The sequence below is a fragment of the Pseudorca crassidens genome, chromosome 20 (assembly GCF_039906515.1).
Source record: "Pseudorca crassidens isolate mPseCra1 chromosome 20, mPseCra1.hap1, whole genome shotgun sequence".
Classification (NCBI taxonomy): domain Eukaryota; kingdom Metazoa; phylum Chordata; class Mammalia; order Artiodactyla; family Delphinidae; genus Pseudorca; species Pseudorca crassidens.
This window is the reverse complement of record NC_090315.1, coordinates 2,583,866-2,600,489: the sequence shown is the minus strand read 5'-3', so window position 1 is coordinate 2,600,489 and position 16,624 is coordinate 2,583,866. Positions and strand designations below refer to the sequence as shown.

The window sequence follows — 16,624 nt, the reverse complement described above, 5'->3', positions numbered from 1 at the left end:
GACCCCTATAGTCTTACAACCAGTGACTGTCACCCATGGAATTGTGGACATCAGAGCACATGCTCTTTGCAAGACCATGGGAGATGCCTCTCAACAGTGCTGACATCTCTTGTGATACTCCCCATGAACAGGGGGAAAAATTCATGCTGTTGCAAGAACTTGAGATTGTCACACCTTACTCCTCTTGAGGGTGATGTCTGAGTCTCCTAAAGTTCATAGCATCCAGGCTTCAAATGAGGACCATAAAGCCCTGCCCTCTCTCCTACAACTTCACTGGCACCAATGCAAATTTGACCAAAAATGACAAGCCACGTTTTGCAATCGTACTATCCTCCCTGAGGCCCATGCCTGTGGAGCCCAAATCTCCTTATAAAAAACCTCTAGCAGTACAAAGAACTCCAAAAACAAAATAGGCCTTAAACAGTAAGGCATCCATATTATACAAACCAAAACAATGTGTGGCACACAGTTTGGGTTGGTGACTTGCTAGATGGAACAACTGAGCATGAGAGAATATGTCCTTGGAAAATGTTGTCCTTCTCTGCACATTGTCAGCTGAATTCATATGACGTTCTCGGGGCCAACATTCCTTCAGGCTTTTGTACACATAGTCAGAGAGGGGGGAACACCAACCCCTAACGGACTGGGCTACCACTCCTGGTTTGCTCCAACACTTGGAAGAACAGAGGTCAGTTTCCCTGAGCACACTGAGCTGGTGACTGATGCACACTATGTGGACCTGCCAGGCGATAGAGGTAAAACAGCCACAGAAACGGGCAGTGACATAAATCTGGGAAGAGACCTGGACAGGTTACAAAGTGCAATACAGCCACACGTGCTACCCACATAACTGAAATTTCAGGGGTATCTCCCCCTGTGGACAACTGAATGTATGAGATTGAATTCAGATGGGCCACTCCTCAGTTTCTTCCAACGTCGTTACCCTGAACAAGAAAATTGCACTTTTCCTTGCACATTCAAGGCCTTTCTCCAGTATAAACTCTACCATGTATACTGGGGTGAATTCTTTTGTTTTTTAAATATTTATTTGGCAGTGTCGGGTCTTAGTTGCGGCACATGGGATCTTTGTTGCAGTGCACAGGCTCTAGAATGTGTGGGCTCAGTAGTTGAGGCTCACAGGCTAGTTGCCCCATGGCATGGGGGATCTTAGTTCCCCGACCAAGGATAGAACCCACATTGCCTGCACTGGAAGGTGGATTCTGAACCAAAGGACCAACAGGGAAGTCCCATGAGATGAATTCTTTAGGAAACAATTCCCCAAATTCCTGGCACGAATAAGGCTCTTCCTGTGAACTCTAATAAGAACAAAAGGTGGAACTAGAAGTAAACAATTTCCCACATTCACAACACACATTAAGACCTTCCACCTCTGTCAACATGGATGTGGAAGGAGTGCAAAGCTCTGGGGAAAAGATTTCTCACATTCACTACCCTCATATGGCCTCAATCCTGTGTGAACTCTCTGATGATAACGGAGGCCGGACCTAGACGAAAAAGATCTCCCACATTCACTGCATTTATAAGGCTTTTCTCCAGTATGAATTATACAGTGTTCAGTGAGATAAGAATTTGCTCTAAAGGACTTCCCACATTCAGTGCATTCATAAGGACTTTGGTTACTGTGAATTCTCTGATGTTCACGGAGAATGGAACTACAAATAAAAGATTTCCCACATTCACTACACTCATATGGCCTCAATCCTGTGTGAACTCTCTGATGATAACGGAAAACATACCTAGATGAAAAAGCTTTCCCACATTCACTGCATTTATAAGGCTTTTCTCCAGTGTGAACTCTACAGTGTTCAATGAGAGAAGACTCTCTCTCCTAAAGGTTTTCCCACATTCACTGCACTCATAAGGGCTTTCTCCAGTGTGAACTCCCTGATGATAATGAAGGTTCCTCCAAGTAGTAAAAGATTTCCCACATTCATTACACTCATAAGGCCTTTCTCCTGTGTGAACTCTCTGGTGTATAAGAAGGTAACATCTTTGGATAAAGGATTTCCCACATAAACTGCACACATAAGGCCTTTCTCCTGTGTGAATTCTCTCATGTTTAATGAGGTTGCAGCTAGAGAAAAAAGATTTCCCACATTCACTGCACACATAAGGCCTTTCTCCTGTGTGAACTCTGTGATGATAATGGAGGGTGGAACAAGAGTAAAAACATTTCCCACATACAGTGCACTCATAAGGCCTATCTCCAGCATGAGTCTTCTGATAATAACACAGGGCAGAGGCAGAGGTAAAACATTTTCCACACTCACTGCACTCATAAGGCCTTTCTCCTGTGTGAACTCTCTGATGATAATGAAGGCCAGAGTGAAAGGTAAAAGACTTCCCACATTCACTACATTCATAAGGCCTTGATCCAGTGTGAACTCTCTGATGATAATGGAGGCCATGGTGAGACATAAAAGATTTCCCACATTCAATGCATTCATAAGGCCTTTTTCCACTATGAACCTTCCAGTGTTGAGTGAGGTAAGATTGATGACTAAAGGATTTCCAACACTCACTGCACTCATAAGGCCTTTTTCCTGTGTGAACTCTGTGGTGGAGAATGAGTATCAAGCTACTGGTAAAAGATTTCCCACATTCACTGCAAGCAAAAGGCCTTTCCCCTTTATGTACCCGCTGGTGAAGGACGAGCACCAAGCTATTAGTAAAAGAGTTCCCACACTCACTGCAATCATAAGGTCTTTCTCCTGTGTGAACTCTCCAGTGTACAATTAGGTAAAATTTTCATCTAAAAGATATCCCACATTGAGTATACTCATAACGCCTTTCTCCAGTGTGAAATGTCCGTTCTCGAACTATGATGGATCTGCGGCTCAAAGACTGTGCACATTCACTGCACAAGTAACAATTTTCTCCAATGTGACTTCTCCAGGGATAACTAAGGACAAAGTTTTGGTTAAAGGATTTCCCACATTTGCTGCACTTGTACTGCCTTGCCACAGTACGAATTCTTCGATGCAGATTGAGGGTTGAGGTTTGCCTGAAAGATTTTCCACATTCACGACACACATGAAGCCTTTCTCCAGTATGCACTCTCTGGTGCACAACAAATGAGGATTTGTACCTGAATGTCTTCCCACATTCACTGCACACAAAACAATGTCTTCCAGGGTGGACACCTGGTTCTGAACAAGTGCATGTTTCGGGCTGAAGGCTTTCTTGAATTCTCCCCAGCTGTAATGACTTTCTCTGCTTTGTAAAGTTGTCTCACGGCTGGGCAATCTTGTTTGGCTTCTCCCTGGTGTGAGTGATCTGTTGCTGGAGATGTCCCAAGGTGGCCAGAAAGTCTTTCCCTACTTCCTCACAGGTAAAGAGCTTCCTTGCCACATGGCATTTGCAGCTTTTCACAAACAAGGCCCTGACTACAGCATTACTGAAGGATTTCTCTGCCATGTGCTGCTTCTGGTGTTTTTGGAGGTTTGCACTAAAATGAAACCGTTTCATACATATTCTACACCTGAACACTTTCTGTCTGTGTTGTGTTTCTTCACGCTCAGCCAAGTGAAAAATACTTCTCAAGACCAGACTACACGTCTCACTGGAGTAGTTCTTCTGGGAAAACAAAGGTGCCTTAGGAGTCCTGGCCTGTGACATGCTTATAGAAATGCTTTGTTGAAAGGGTGCTTCTGCATCCTTTGCTCCACAGCAGCAACATGAATGCAAATAAATGATGGTGAAACACACGCAAATAAACATGTTGACTTCATAGGGAGGGGGCAACATCATCATAAAGGTAATGTGTCACGTCTAGGAAGGGGTCTACAGGATGCTTTTCCAGAAAGGAGATTTGTAATTCCACTGGGGAAGTGGCTACTAGGCATGAATGTGCCTCTAAGGCAAAAGAATGATACACTACACCAGGGGAAGGACATTAGGATAGGGTGCAGCACCAAGTAGAGAGGCATATTCTAGAATTTGTTCATATGCCAGAGGATTCCTGCAGGACCTATTCTGCTAGTGACGTGACACTGTGTAGAAGCATATGTCCAAACCCAGCAGAAACCAACTGCAGTAGAATAGCTGTTGTTCAAGGCCAATTTAAGGATGTGTGGACACCTCATAGCACATGCGGACCAAAGCTGCAGAGCAGGAGAGGAGGAGATATGAGAGTAATGGCTGAGATTTGAAGTCCAGAGACATGGGTCTTGTCTCTGGGCTGGAAGTCAGAGTAGATATCACAGTGAAGTAAAACTGACTAGTCAGCACAGGCTTAACAGTGGGGAAGGGAAGTACACATGGGCTGTGGTGTGGGCAAAAACATACTGGCTAAATGAGAAACATTCCTGGTATGATCTGAACACAGTACTGATGTCACACCCTCCAGGTTCACCAGGGCAAGGTACATGTGAGTTCACCTTGCAGACCTGGCTATTGAGAATCTCTATAATTTTTGGTGTCCCTGACCGCAGCTGACAGCTGCAGAGCCACTACATGGCTGGTCCCTTCTGACAGCCCAAACTGCCACACCCCACCTAGCCAGTGATCTTGTAACCAACCTAAATTAAGGTCTTTCCCTATCAAAACAAGTCTGAAAATCCGGATGATGTGACTGATCCATCAAATGCAGAAACATGAAAAAAAGCCTCCAAGAAACATGGAATATCAAGGAAACAAGACATCACCAAAGGAGCATAAGTTTCCAGCAAGTGAACCCAAGGAAATGCATATCTATAAACAACTGGACAAAGATTTCAAAATAAATGTTTTAAAGAAGCTCCAGGAGAACACAAACAGAAACTCAATGAAAGCAGGAAAAAAATACACAAACAAATCAACAGGTTCCAAGAATGGGAGGTCCTTGGCAGTCCAGTGGTTAGGGCTTCACACTCCCACTGCACAGGGTACAGGTTCCATCCCTGGTCAAGGAACTAAGATCCCACATGCCACACAGTGCAGCCAAAAATAACAACAACAACAAAAAAACCCAAGAAGTTCCGAGATAGGAAAAAAAAAAGGAAAAGGAATTAAATTTTGGAGCTGAAGAATACAATGAATGAAATGAAAAATACAACAGAGAACAGCAAACTTGATCAAGCAGGAGAAAAGTCTGTGACCTTGAATCAGGTGATTTAAAATTATCCAGCCAGAGGGAAAAAAGACTGAAGAAAGCCTATGTAAATTATGGGATACCATTAAGAGAAATAATATTCGTATTGTGGAAGTGCCACAAGAAGTGACAGAGAAAGGAGCAGAAAGCTTATTTAAATAAAAAATGGTGGAAACAATCAACCAAATCAAGAGAGAGGTGTGGACATGCAGGTACATTATGTGCATAGGTCCCCATCCAGATTCAATCCAACAAGATCTTCACTGAGATAACAGTGAAATGAAAGCTTGAAAAGTCAAAGAGAATTTTGAAAGCAGTAAAAAAAAAAATCCCATAACATATAAGAGAAGCCCTGTAAGGCTATAAGCACATTTCTCAGCAGAACCCATGCAACCTAGGAGAGAGTGGGACATTAAATTCAGAATGCAGAAGAAAAAAATCCTGGCAACTAAGAAATACTTTATCTGGCAAAGCTGTCCTTCAGAAATGAAGGAGTGATAAAAACTCTCCTGCACAAACAAAAGCTGAGACAGTTCATTACCATTCAACCTGCCTTACCAGAAATGCTAAACGGAGCTTTTCAAGCTGAACAGAGAACACTAATCAGTAACAGGAAGATACACAAAAATATAAAGCACAGTGGTAAAGGTTAAGTATATACTCAAATTCAGAATATGCTAACACTGTAACATGGTGGTGTGGTAATCATTTAATACCAGTATAAATGACAAAAGACAAAAATATTAAAAATTACTACAGCCACAATTATTTCTTAATAACCACAAGTATAAAAAGATATATACTGTCACACCAAAAACATAAATGCAGGGACTTCCCTGGTGGCGCAGTGGTTAAGAATCCACCTGCCAATGCAGGGGACATGGGTTCGAGCCCTGGACTGGGAAGAACCCACATGCTGTGGAGCAACTAAGCCCGTGTGCCACAACTACTGAGCCTGTGCTCTAGAGCCCGCGTGCCACTACTGAAGCCCACATGCCTAGAGCCCATGTTCTGCAACAAGAGAAGCCACTGCAATGAGAAGTCTGCACACTGCAACAAAGAGTAGCCCCCGCTCACCGCAACTGGAGAAAAAAGCTCACGGGCAGCAACGAAGACCCAACACAGCCAAAAATAAAAAAAATTTTTTTAAATGTAGGGCTTCCCTCATGGCACAGTGGTTGAGAGTCCACCTGCCGATGCAGGGGACATGGGTTCGCGCCCTGGTCCAGGAGGATCCCACATGCCATGGAGCGGCTGGGCCTATGAGCCATGGCTGCTGGGCCTGCATGTCCGGAGCCTGTGCTCTGCAACGGGAGAGGCTACAACAGTGAGAGACCCATGTACCACACACACACACAAAAAATGTAAATGCAAAAGGGGTGAGATACTAAAAGGGGATTTTTCCCCTTTTATTTATTTATTTTTATTGAAGCATAGTTGATTTACAATGTTGTATTAATTATTGCTATACAGCAAAGCGATTCAGTTATACATATATATACATTCTTTTTTAAAATATTATTTTCCTTTATGGCTTATCAGAGGATACTGAATATACTTCTCTGTACTATATGGTAAGACTTTGTTGTTTATTCATTCTATATTTAAAAGCTTACACCTGGGAATTCCCTGGTGGTCCAGCGGTTAAGAATCCACCCTCCAATGCAGGGGACGTGGGTTTTATCCCTGGTTGGGGAACTAAGATCCCACATGCCACAGGGCAACTAAGATTGCGTGGCTCAACTAGAGACCTTGCATGCCACAAACTATAGAGCCCATGCACTCTGTAGTCCGCATGCCACAATTGTACAGCCCGCATGCTCTGGAGCCCGTAATCACAAATAGAGAGAAGCCTGTGTGCCACAACAAAGATCCCGTGTGTCGCCATTAAGACCCAACGGAGCCAAAATAAACAAATAAATAAATAAATTTTAAGGAAAAAACAGCTTACACCTGCTAACCCCAACCTCCCACTCCATCCCTTTCCCAACCCCCTCCCTCTTAGCAACCACCAGTCTGTTCTCTATCTCTGTGATTCTGTTGCTGTTTCATAGATAGGTTCAGTTGTGTCATATATTAGACTCCACATATAAGTGACATCATATGGTATTTGTATTTCTCTTTCTGATTTACTTCACTTAATATGATAACCTCTAGGTCCATCTATGTTGCTGCAAATGTCAAACTTCCTTCTTTATGGCTGAGTAGTATCCCATCGTATATGCTGGGTTGGCCAAAAAGTTCGTTTGGGTTTTTCTATAAGATGTTACAGAAAAACCTGAATGAACTTTCTGTCCAACCCAATATATACCACATCTTTTTAAACCATTCATCTATTGATGGGCATTTAGGTTGTTTCCATGTCTTGGCTATTGTGAATAGTGCTGCTATGAACATTTGGGTGCATATATCTTTTTGAATTATAGTTTTATCTGGATATATGCCCAGGAGAGGGATTGCTGGATCATATGGTAATCCTTTTAGTTTTCTGAGGAACCTGCATACTGTTTTCCACAGTGGCTACACCAACTTACATTCCCAACAACAGTGTAGGAGGGTTCTAGAACGGGACTTTCTGTATAGAACTGACATTAAGTTGTTATCAGCTTAAAATACTGTTATGTTTCATGCAAACCTGATGGTAAACACAAAAGCAAAAACCTACAGTAGATACACAAAAGAGAAAGAGAAAGGAATCAAAGAACACTGCTACCGAAAACTATCAAATCACAAAGGAAGAAAGTGAAAAAGAAAAAAAGGAACTAAGGAACTACAAAAATTAACAATATGGCAATTAGAAAGTCCTTACAAAATTCTCTCCATTCAGAAGACACACAGTGACTGAGGATAAAGCCTTCAAGAGACTCACATCAGCTTTAAGGACACAAATAGGCTAAAAGAGAAGGAATTGAAAAAAAACTCCATACAAATGGAAACCAAAAAACAGTAGCTTATACTTATAAATAGTCTACATTTAGACAAGAAAAATAAACTTCAACTCAAAACCTACCACAAGAGACAAAAAAAGTCATTAAATAATGATAAAGGTGTTGACGCATCAAGAGAACAGAACATATTATAAGTAATATGCATCTAACACCAGAGAACTTAAATGTATAAGGCAAACACTAAGAAAGTGGAAAGTAGAAAAGAAAGCAATGAAATAGTATTAGCAGACTCCAATACACATCTTTTGAGAAAGGGTAGATTAACCAAATAGAAAATCAATAAGGAAATATTTAATGACATTTTAGCTCAAACATTGACCAAATACTGAATGGAACTTTAGACCACCTCAACCTAACAAACATACACAGAACATGCAATTCAACTACAGCAGAATACATTCTTTTCAAGTGGACACAGAACTCTCTATGAAAGATCATATGTTAAGTCACAAAACAAGTCAACACATTTAAGAAGACTGAAATCATATCAAGAATCTTATCCAGCCATGAGGGTTGGAAACTACAAATCAGTAACATAATATATTTGTGAATGCGGGAAAGTTCAAACATATATGAACATTAAACAACACATTCCTGGGACTTCCCTGGTGGCGCAGTGGATAAGACTTCATGCCCCCAATGCATGGGGCACGGGTTCAATCCCTGGTCAGGGAACTAGATCCAACATGCATGCCACAACTAAGAGTTCATATGCCACAACTAAGGAGCCCATGTGCCACAACTAAGGAGCTGGCAAGCCTCAACTAAGGAGCACACATGCTGCAACTAAGACCCCATGCAACCAAATAAATAAATAAATGAATATTAAAAAAAACCCACCACATTCCTGAACCATTAATGTGTTGAAGAAAAAAATCAGAAGGAAAAGTAAAATTATCTTGAGACAAAGTAAAATGGATCAAAACATGCCAAAACTTATGTGATGCAGCAAAAGAATTTCTAAAAGCAAACCTGATAGCAATAAATGCCTATAATAAGGAAAAAGAAAAATCTAAAATACACAAACTCACTTTACACTACAAGGAACTAGGAAAACAAACAACTAAGCTCAAATGTAGAAGGAAGGAAATAACAAAGGTCAGAGCAGAAATAAAATACAGAGTGAAGAAACAATAGGAATGTTAACAAAGCTGAGAGCTGGTTTTTGAAAAGAACCAAAATTGACAAACCTTCAGCTACATTAAATTAGAAAAGAGGAGACTCAAATAAATGAAATCAGAAATGGAGGAGACATTACAACTGATATTATAGATACACAAAGATCATAGAAAACTATAATGAACAATTAAATGCCAACAAACTGGATAAAGTAGAAGAAATTCTTTGAAACAAACAACCTAGCAGCACTAAATCATGAAGAAAAAAAATCTAAATAGGTCAGTAACAAGTAAGGAAACTGAATCATTAATCAAAAATCTCCCAATAAGCTAAGCAACAAGGATATATTTTACAGCACAGAGAAATACAACCATTGTTTGCCATCCTTCCTTCCTTCCTCCCTCCCTCCCTTCCTTGGGTCTTCATTGCTGCATGCGGGCTTTCTCTAGTTCCGGTGAGCAGAGGCTACTCTTTATTGCAGCGTGCAGGCTTCTCATTGCAGTGGCTTCTCTTGTTGTGGAGCACGGTCTCTAGGTACACAGGCTTCAGTAGCTGTGGTATGTGGGCTCAGTAGTTGTGGCACACGGGCTTAGTTGCTCTGCAGCATGTGGGATCTTCCCAGACCTGGGCTCAAACCCATATCCCCTGCACTGGCAGGTGGATTCTTAACAACTGCACCCACACACTGCAACGAAGAAGCCCATACGCCTAGAGCCCATGCTCCACAACAAGAGAAGCCACTGCAATGAGAAACCCGCTGACCACAATGAAGAGTAGACCCTGCTAGCCACAACTAGAGAAAGCCCGCACACAGCAACGAAGACCCCATGCAGCCAAAAATAAATAAATAAATTTATTTAAAAAAAAAAAAAGATGCTCATTTCTATTCAGTACTGTTCTGGAAGGCCTACCCAGAACACTTGGTCAAGAGAAAATAGTAGTAATAATAAAATCATAAAAGAAGTAAAACTGTGTCTGCAGAAGGCATGATCTTATATATAGAGTACCCTAAAGACTCCCCTCTAAAACTGTTACAAATATTAAACAAATTCAGTAAAACTGCAGGATACAAAATCAATATGCAAAAATCAGTTGCATTTTTATAAACTAAGAATGAAATATTGGAATAAGAAACTAGGAAAGCAATCACATTTACAATATCAAAACCAATAAAATACATATGAATAAATATAACCAAGGAAGTAAAAGATCTGGACCCTGAAAATTATAAGACACTGATAAAAGCAAGTGACACAAATAAATGAAAAGATATCCAATGTCCTTGTACAGGAAAAATTAATAATGTTACAATGTCCACACTACCCAACGCGATATACAGATTCAATGCAATTCCTTTCAAAATCACAATGCAATTTTTCACAGAAATAGAACATGAATCCTAAAGTTCATATGGAGCCACAAATGACCTCAAAGAGCCAAAGAAATCTTGAGCAAGAAGATCAGAGCTGAAGATATCAAATGTCCCGATTTTGAAATACATTGTGAAGCTGTAGTAATCAAAACAGTATGGTACTGTCATAAAAACAGACACATAGAGGAATGGAACAGGATAAAGTACCCAGGAAAAAGTCCCAAACATATATGGTAAACTAATCTTTGACAAGGGTGCAAAGAACACAGGATGGGGAAAGGAGACTCTCTTCAATAAAACGTGTTGGGAAAACTGGATATTCACATGCAAAACAATGAAACTGGACCCCTATTACTACTAATAATTAACTCAGAGTAGATTGAAGAGTTAAACAGAAGACATGAAAATGTCAAACTCCTTGGGGGAAAAAAACAGAATACGCTACGTGGCAGTTGTCTTGGTAATGACTCTTTTTTTTTTTAATACAACATGAAAAGTACAGGGAAAAAAAATAACAAGTGAAACTGCATCAACCGAAAAAGCTTTTCTCCATAGCAAAAGAATCAAAAAAATAATAGGGCTTCCCTGGTGGCGCAGTGGTTGAGAGTCCGCCTGCCGATGCAGGGGACACGGGTTCGTGCCCCGGTCCGGGAAGATCCTACATGCTGCGGAGCGGCTGGGCCCGTGAGCCATGGTCACTAAGCCTGTGCGTCCGGAGCCTGTGCTCTGCAATGGGAGAGGCCACAACAGTGAGAAGCCTGCGTACCACAAATAAATAAATAAATAAATAAAAATAATAATGCCACCTACAGAATGGGAGAAAATATTTGCAAGCCATGTACCTAATAAAGGGATAATATTTTAAACATGTAATGTACTCATACAAATCAGCAGAAACAGAATAATCTGATTAAAATATGGGCAGAGGGTCTTAACTAAGCAAACTGTTTCTTGGTGTGCTCTCCCACTTGCTGTTGTGCTATGTCTCTAGCAATAAACTTTGTACCTGTTTTTACAAAAAAAAAAAAAAATATATGGGCAGAGGATCTGATTAGGCATTATTCCAAAGATGATATACAAATGGCTAACAAGTATATGAAAAATTGATCTTCCTCACTAATAATCAGGGAAATGTAAATCCAAACCACAATGAGATATTACTGTATAACTGTTAGGATGGCTATCATCAAAAAGTCAAGAGGGTGGGATGAAATGGGAGATTGGGATTGACATATATACACTATTGGTACTGTGTATAAAGTAGGTAACGAATAAGAACATACTGTATAGCACAGGTAACGCTACTCAATGCTCTATGGTGACCTAAATGAGAAGGAAATCCAAAAAAGAGGGGATACATGTATATGTATAGCTGATGCACTTTGCTGTACAGTACAAACTAACAAAATACTGTAAAGCAACGATACTCCAGGAAAGAAAGAAAGAAAAATAGAGATAAAGAGAGAGAGAGAGGAAGGAAGAGAAGAAAGAAAGAAAGAGAGAAAGAAAGAGAGAGAAAGAAAGAAAGGAAGGAAGGAAGGAAGGAAGGAAGGAAGGAAGGAAGGAAGGAAGGAAGGAAGAAAGAAAGAAAGAAAATGGAAGGGAAGGGAGGGAGGGAGGAAGACAGAAAGACAAGAGTGAAGGGTTGGCAAAGGTATACAGATAAGGGAACCCTTGTACACTTGGTAGCAAGATAAACTGGTACAGGCATTATGGATAAACAGTATGGAAGTTCCTCAAAAATTCAAAACAGAAGTGTCATACGATCCAGCAGTTCCATTGCTTGGAATATAGCCCAAAGAAATGAAATCCAAAGGGGAAAAGATAACCTGCACTGTCACATTCACAGCAGCATTATGGATAATACACAAGATATGGAAACAACCTGAGTGTTCATCTACGTAGGGATGGATAAACAAGGTGTGATATACTCACACACACACATGCATGCCTTGAATATTATTTAGCCTTAAAAACAAAGGAAGTCCTGCCATATGGGACAACATGGATGAACCAGATGGACATTATGCCAAATAATGTATGATATCACTTACATGTAGAATTTAAAACAAACAAAAACGTTGAACTCAGAGAAACAGAGAGTAGAAGGCCGGGGCTGTGGGATGGGACAAATGGCAATGTGTTGCTCAAAAAGCACAAATCTTCAGTTACAAGATGATACAGATCATTAAATATACTGCAGGACTACAGACCTCAAATTCTTCCCCATGAGGATCCAGTACATCAAATATTGGGGTTGCAGGGGAGAGAAGAAGGAACAGCGAACAACCCAGCCATACTGACCACAGCAACTACCCAGAAAGCTGGAGAAACAAGCAGTGCCCGAGGTCCACATGTCACAAGGACAGAGCACCCCCAGAGAAAAGGGGGGTGAGCCAGAATACAGAGCTCCCTCCAGGTCACTGGGAAGGCTGTGAGAGTTTTACCCAGTGAGGATATGATGTAAAGTTTTCCAGCATCACATCGTGGTACAAGTGCCTCTGAACCTCATCAAGGAGCCTCCATTCCTCCCACGAGAAGTACACGGCGATATCTTCAAAGGTCATACTATCCTGTCAACATGGGGACAGATGAAACAATGAACACTCTGAGAACCCACAGTCCATCACCTCATACATCTACCCCACTATCATCCTCCTCCCAAGCTTCCCACCTCAAAGGAGATACCAGGACCTGGTGCTACTGATGCTCACTCTTTCCTCAGTTCCCATGAACCACTGCATTCAGCCCTCAGCAATAACAGTCAGGGAGACATATAGATGGTATGTAAGCTCTGGGCCTGGCTAGCAGAGCCCCATCGCTCCTGCCAAGCAATTCCCCTGAAGTCTCTCAGACTGTACATACAAGACAGTCAAACCTGGGCTCATGCTTCACCACTAAGTCCCCAATACCAGGGCCATGGGGCTATCAGCACATCATTCTGTAGACTCTCACTCTCTAACATCATCACTCCCCAGGGTTGCACTCCCAGTTCTGCCACCTCCCTGCTCTACAACACAGGCATTTCCCTCTACTCACTCATTAACGTGGCCCATAGCTTCCAGAGAGTCCTTGACACTCAAACACAACTCAGTACCATCCGAGATCTCTGATGAATCCCAATACCAGGGAAAGTCCCACAAGCAACTTTGCAGGCCTCTCCACCTGCTTCTGATCCTTGCTTCAATATTAGCCACTCAGAACCACATGTGAATTACAGACACCCATGACATTCTTCTACTTCTGTGATGCACTGTCTGATTGCCTGTCCCCTCAACAGTCACAACTCTCCTCTCTCTACTCAAACTTCCTCACAACCCCAGCCCTTACAATCTCCCTGCCAGGCATAAAGACTTTCACAAATGACCATTTACCCTGGATCTTATCCACCAGCAAGACTAAAACACTCTAGACCCCAACAAGGCTCACTACACGATTCTGGAGAATCTGGACAGTAGTGAATTAGCAGGAGCCCTGTCCTCAGTGTCAAATTGTCTCAATTATTTCTCTGCCTCCCAAACCACGTATTTTGCACCCATTCATCCCATGGAAGCGTTGGCCACCTGCCAGATCATCTTCTCTCCCAGACCATCCAGAGCCATTCTCTCTCTCACCTGTTTGTTATACTCAGGAACCTCAACCAGGTGCCACTCCTGGGCATGCACCCGAGTCTTTCTGACCCGCTAATAGCATTACGACTCTAACCTGCATTCTACTTTTGAAATGTCATCCACATCTCTGCTCTGGTCCTTATAATAGCCACCACTCTTGAGAGTCTTCATCCTGAGCCCTTCCCTAAATTTGAGACATACATGTTCAGCTGCCCAATTGATGGCTCCACTCACTGTACTCTGAAACACCCCAGACCCATAAAGAGACCAAAACAAAATTTCTGATACGCACAAGGAAATAAGCATACTGCATCTGTCACATCCAAGTTGATGAAGGATCCATTCCTTCAGCTCCTAGGGCCAAAAACCCTGGAGTCATCCCTAACCTCTCCCTTACCTACAACATCCAAAAATCTACTTGGCTCTTTTTTAAAAATGTACTTAGAATCCAAACTTGTCTCCTACCTTCATGGCCACAGTTCTGTTCCTTCAACACTCAACTGGATTACAAGAGTAACCTCTTCCTGGGCTCACTGCCTCCTTCCTTAACTCCATAGTCTTTTCTCGTCTCTCCAGCCAAATGCAGCCTACTGAACCCTGGTTAGTACCAACACTTCCTCTTATTCAAATCTCTCATTACTTCCATAAATGATGCCCAACTTCTCAGACAGCCACATCATAGGCCTGATTACCAGGTCCCCTGCTCTTTGTTCCTAACTGAAAGAATGAAGGCCTGCTGTACCCTGTTCCCAACTCAGTCACACCTCCAAGCACTTGCACATGCTAGTATCTGTTCCTGGGATAACGTTCCATACAGGTTCCAACTGTTTATACAGGTTGTCAGGAAAGTGAACACCTGTATTTACCCTTGTCCTGCACACAGGACCCACAGCTTGAGAATATCCTCAGGGCCCACACAGCTAAGAGCTGAGAATATATCAAGAGAAGACTCTCAAGACACAATACCCAGCCACTCTATGGGTGGTGTCATTACCAGTGAGGGACTGGGACACCCTCTCTTGCCTTGTGTAGGATCCCTAAGTGCTTTTTCAACGTTCAGAACACGTGGGAAGTGAAAGGCAACCACGGCTGGGCTCCATGTGCGCAGGACTCCCCTGTATTCCCACCCGACCCTGGAACCTGGACCTCGGGTAACTTACTAACGTCTGTGTTTCAATCTTAGTGCTGCCTCTTACCAGATCTCTGACCTTGGACAAAGGCTCTACTTCTCTCTGTCTCAATGTCTTCGTCACCCACATTCCAGTCTGTTCCCTCTCTGAGCAGCATTTTGATAACTTTTAAAACCCTAACACATGGGGCTTCCCTGGTGGCGCAGTGGTTGAGTCTGCCTGCCGATCATGGGACACGGGTTCGTGCCCCGGTCCAGGAGGATCCCACATGTTGCGGAGCGGCTGGGCCCGTGGGCCATGGTCACTGAGGCTGCATGTCCGTAGCCAAAAAAATAAAGAAAAATAATAATAATAAAAACCCCTAACACATAATGGGTCCCTCTTCTGTCCACTAACTTCCACGGCCTCCAGGTCCCTCAGAATAAGGAACAACCTCTCTGCCGGTCCACGTGCCACTCCGGCTCACTCTGTTTCCTGCAGACATCAGATGGATCCCAGGTTTCCCGAATCCTCCCGCCTCAGCCCGACCTCCAAGACTTTGCACCTGGCGGTCCCTCCGCCTGCCACCCTCTCCCACGCGCCATCACACTCTCAGAAACAGGGCCCCACCCAGGACCGCCTCACAGTCCTGGACACAGCCTGGGCTGCGGGGACATGAGTAGGCGCCCCGCACTCGGGGCTTTAGTGTCTGGTGGAGTGAGGGCGGTGAGGGCCCGGAGGCCGAGCAACTACCTGAGGCGGGTCCCTCAGTGCCGCCGCCGCCGCAGACGCCATAGCAGTCCGTGGGCGGAGCGGGGCCGGGAGCGGCGAGAGAGGAGGTGGGACGCGGGGATAGCGGTCCGTCTCCCGGGCCTGACGCGGGGCAGTCCGGGCTGTGTCGCCGAACCTCAGACCCGCCTCTATGGCGCGCAGACAGCGCCTCCTCTCGCGCTTTTTCAGTCCCGTCACCCCGGTGCCCCGTAGCCAGAACAGACCCAGGGCAGTTAAAATGGACGCCACAAAGAGGAGGCCGGAAGTCCTGCCCTGACGTGAAGAATTCTCCCGGAAATGCATTTATCCTGGTGGTCCTTGGCTTACCTCGGCGCAGGATCTTCCGGGTAATGTAGTTCGCGGGGCTTTACAAGTCGCCGCAAAGGGGGTTCTCCTTTCTGACCAACCAGAACTTTTGCCAAGCGGCACAGGGAGGGATGCTGGAAAGCAGTCATCCTACCTCGAGGAAGGGAGGGGCTCTGTTCCTTGTTAAGTGCAGCAAAGTGACAAAATTTCAGACTTCGTGATGCTCACTCAGCCCTTAGAAAGTAAAAATATTATTTGAGATGCTCTCAGATGTACAGATCTAAATGGCCATATTA

At 43.2% G+C, this 16,624-nt stretch overlaps 2 protein-coding genes and 1 pseudogene across 2 annotated transcripts in view; all 3 read right to left on the bottom strand.

Annotated features, from left to right (window-relative positions):
- Positions 1-16,522, bottom strand: part of LOC137215624 (zinc finger protein 256-like) — a 42,660-nt gene extending 26,138 nt beyond the window's left edge. Inside the window, exon 1 of the mRNA XM_067721099.1 lies at positions 16,005-16,522. Coding sequence (XP_067577200.1) covers positions 16,005-16,325 — 321 coding nt within the window. The 5' untranslated portion in view covers positions 16,326-16,522. The remainder of the gene's footprint in view (positions 1-16,004) is intronic.
- LOC137214726 (zinc finger protein 418-like) lies at positions 1,394-2,720 on the bottom strand. Its single transcript, XM_067718868.1, is given in 3 exon segments — positions 1,394-1,849; positions 1,852-2,575; positions 2,659-2,720. Coding segments are annotated over 3 exon segments (1,242 nt in total).
- On the bottom strand, positions 2,770-10,959 carry LOC137215650 (zinc finger protein 256-like; annotated as a pseudogene).
- Positions 16,523-16,624: the final 102 nt, after the last annotated feature.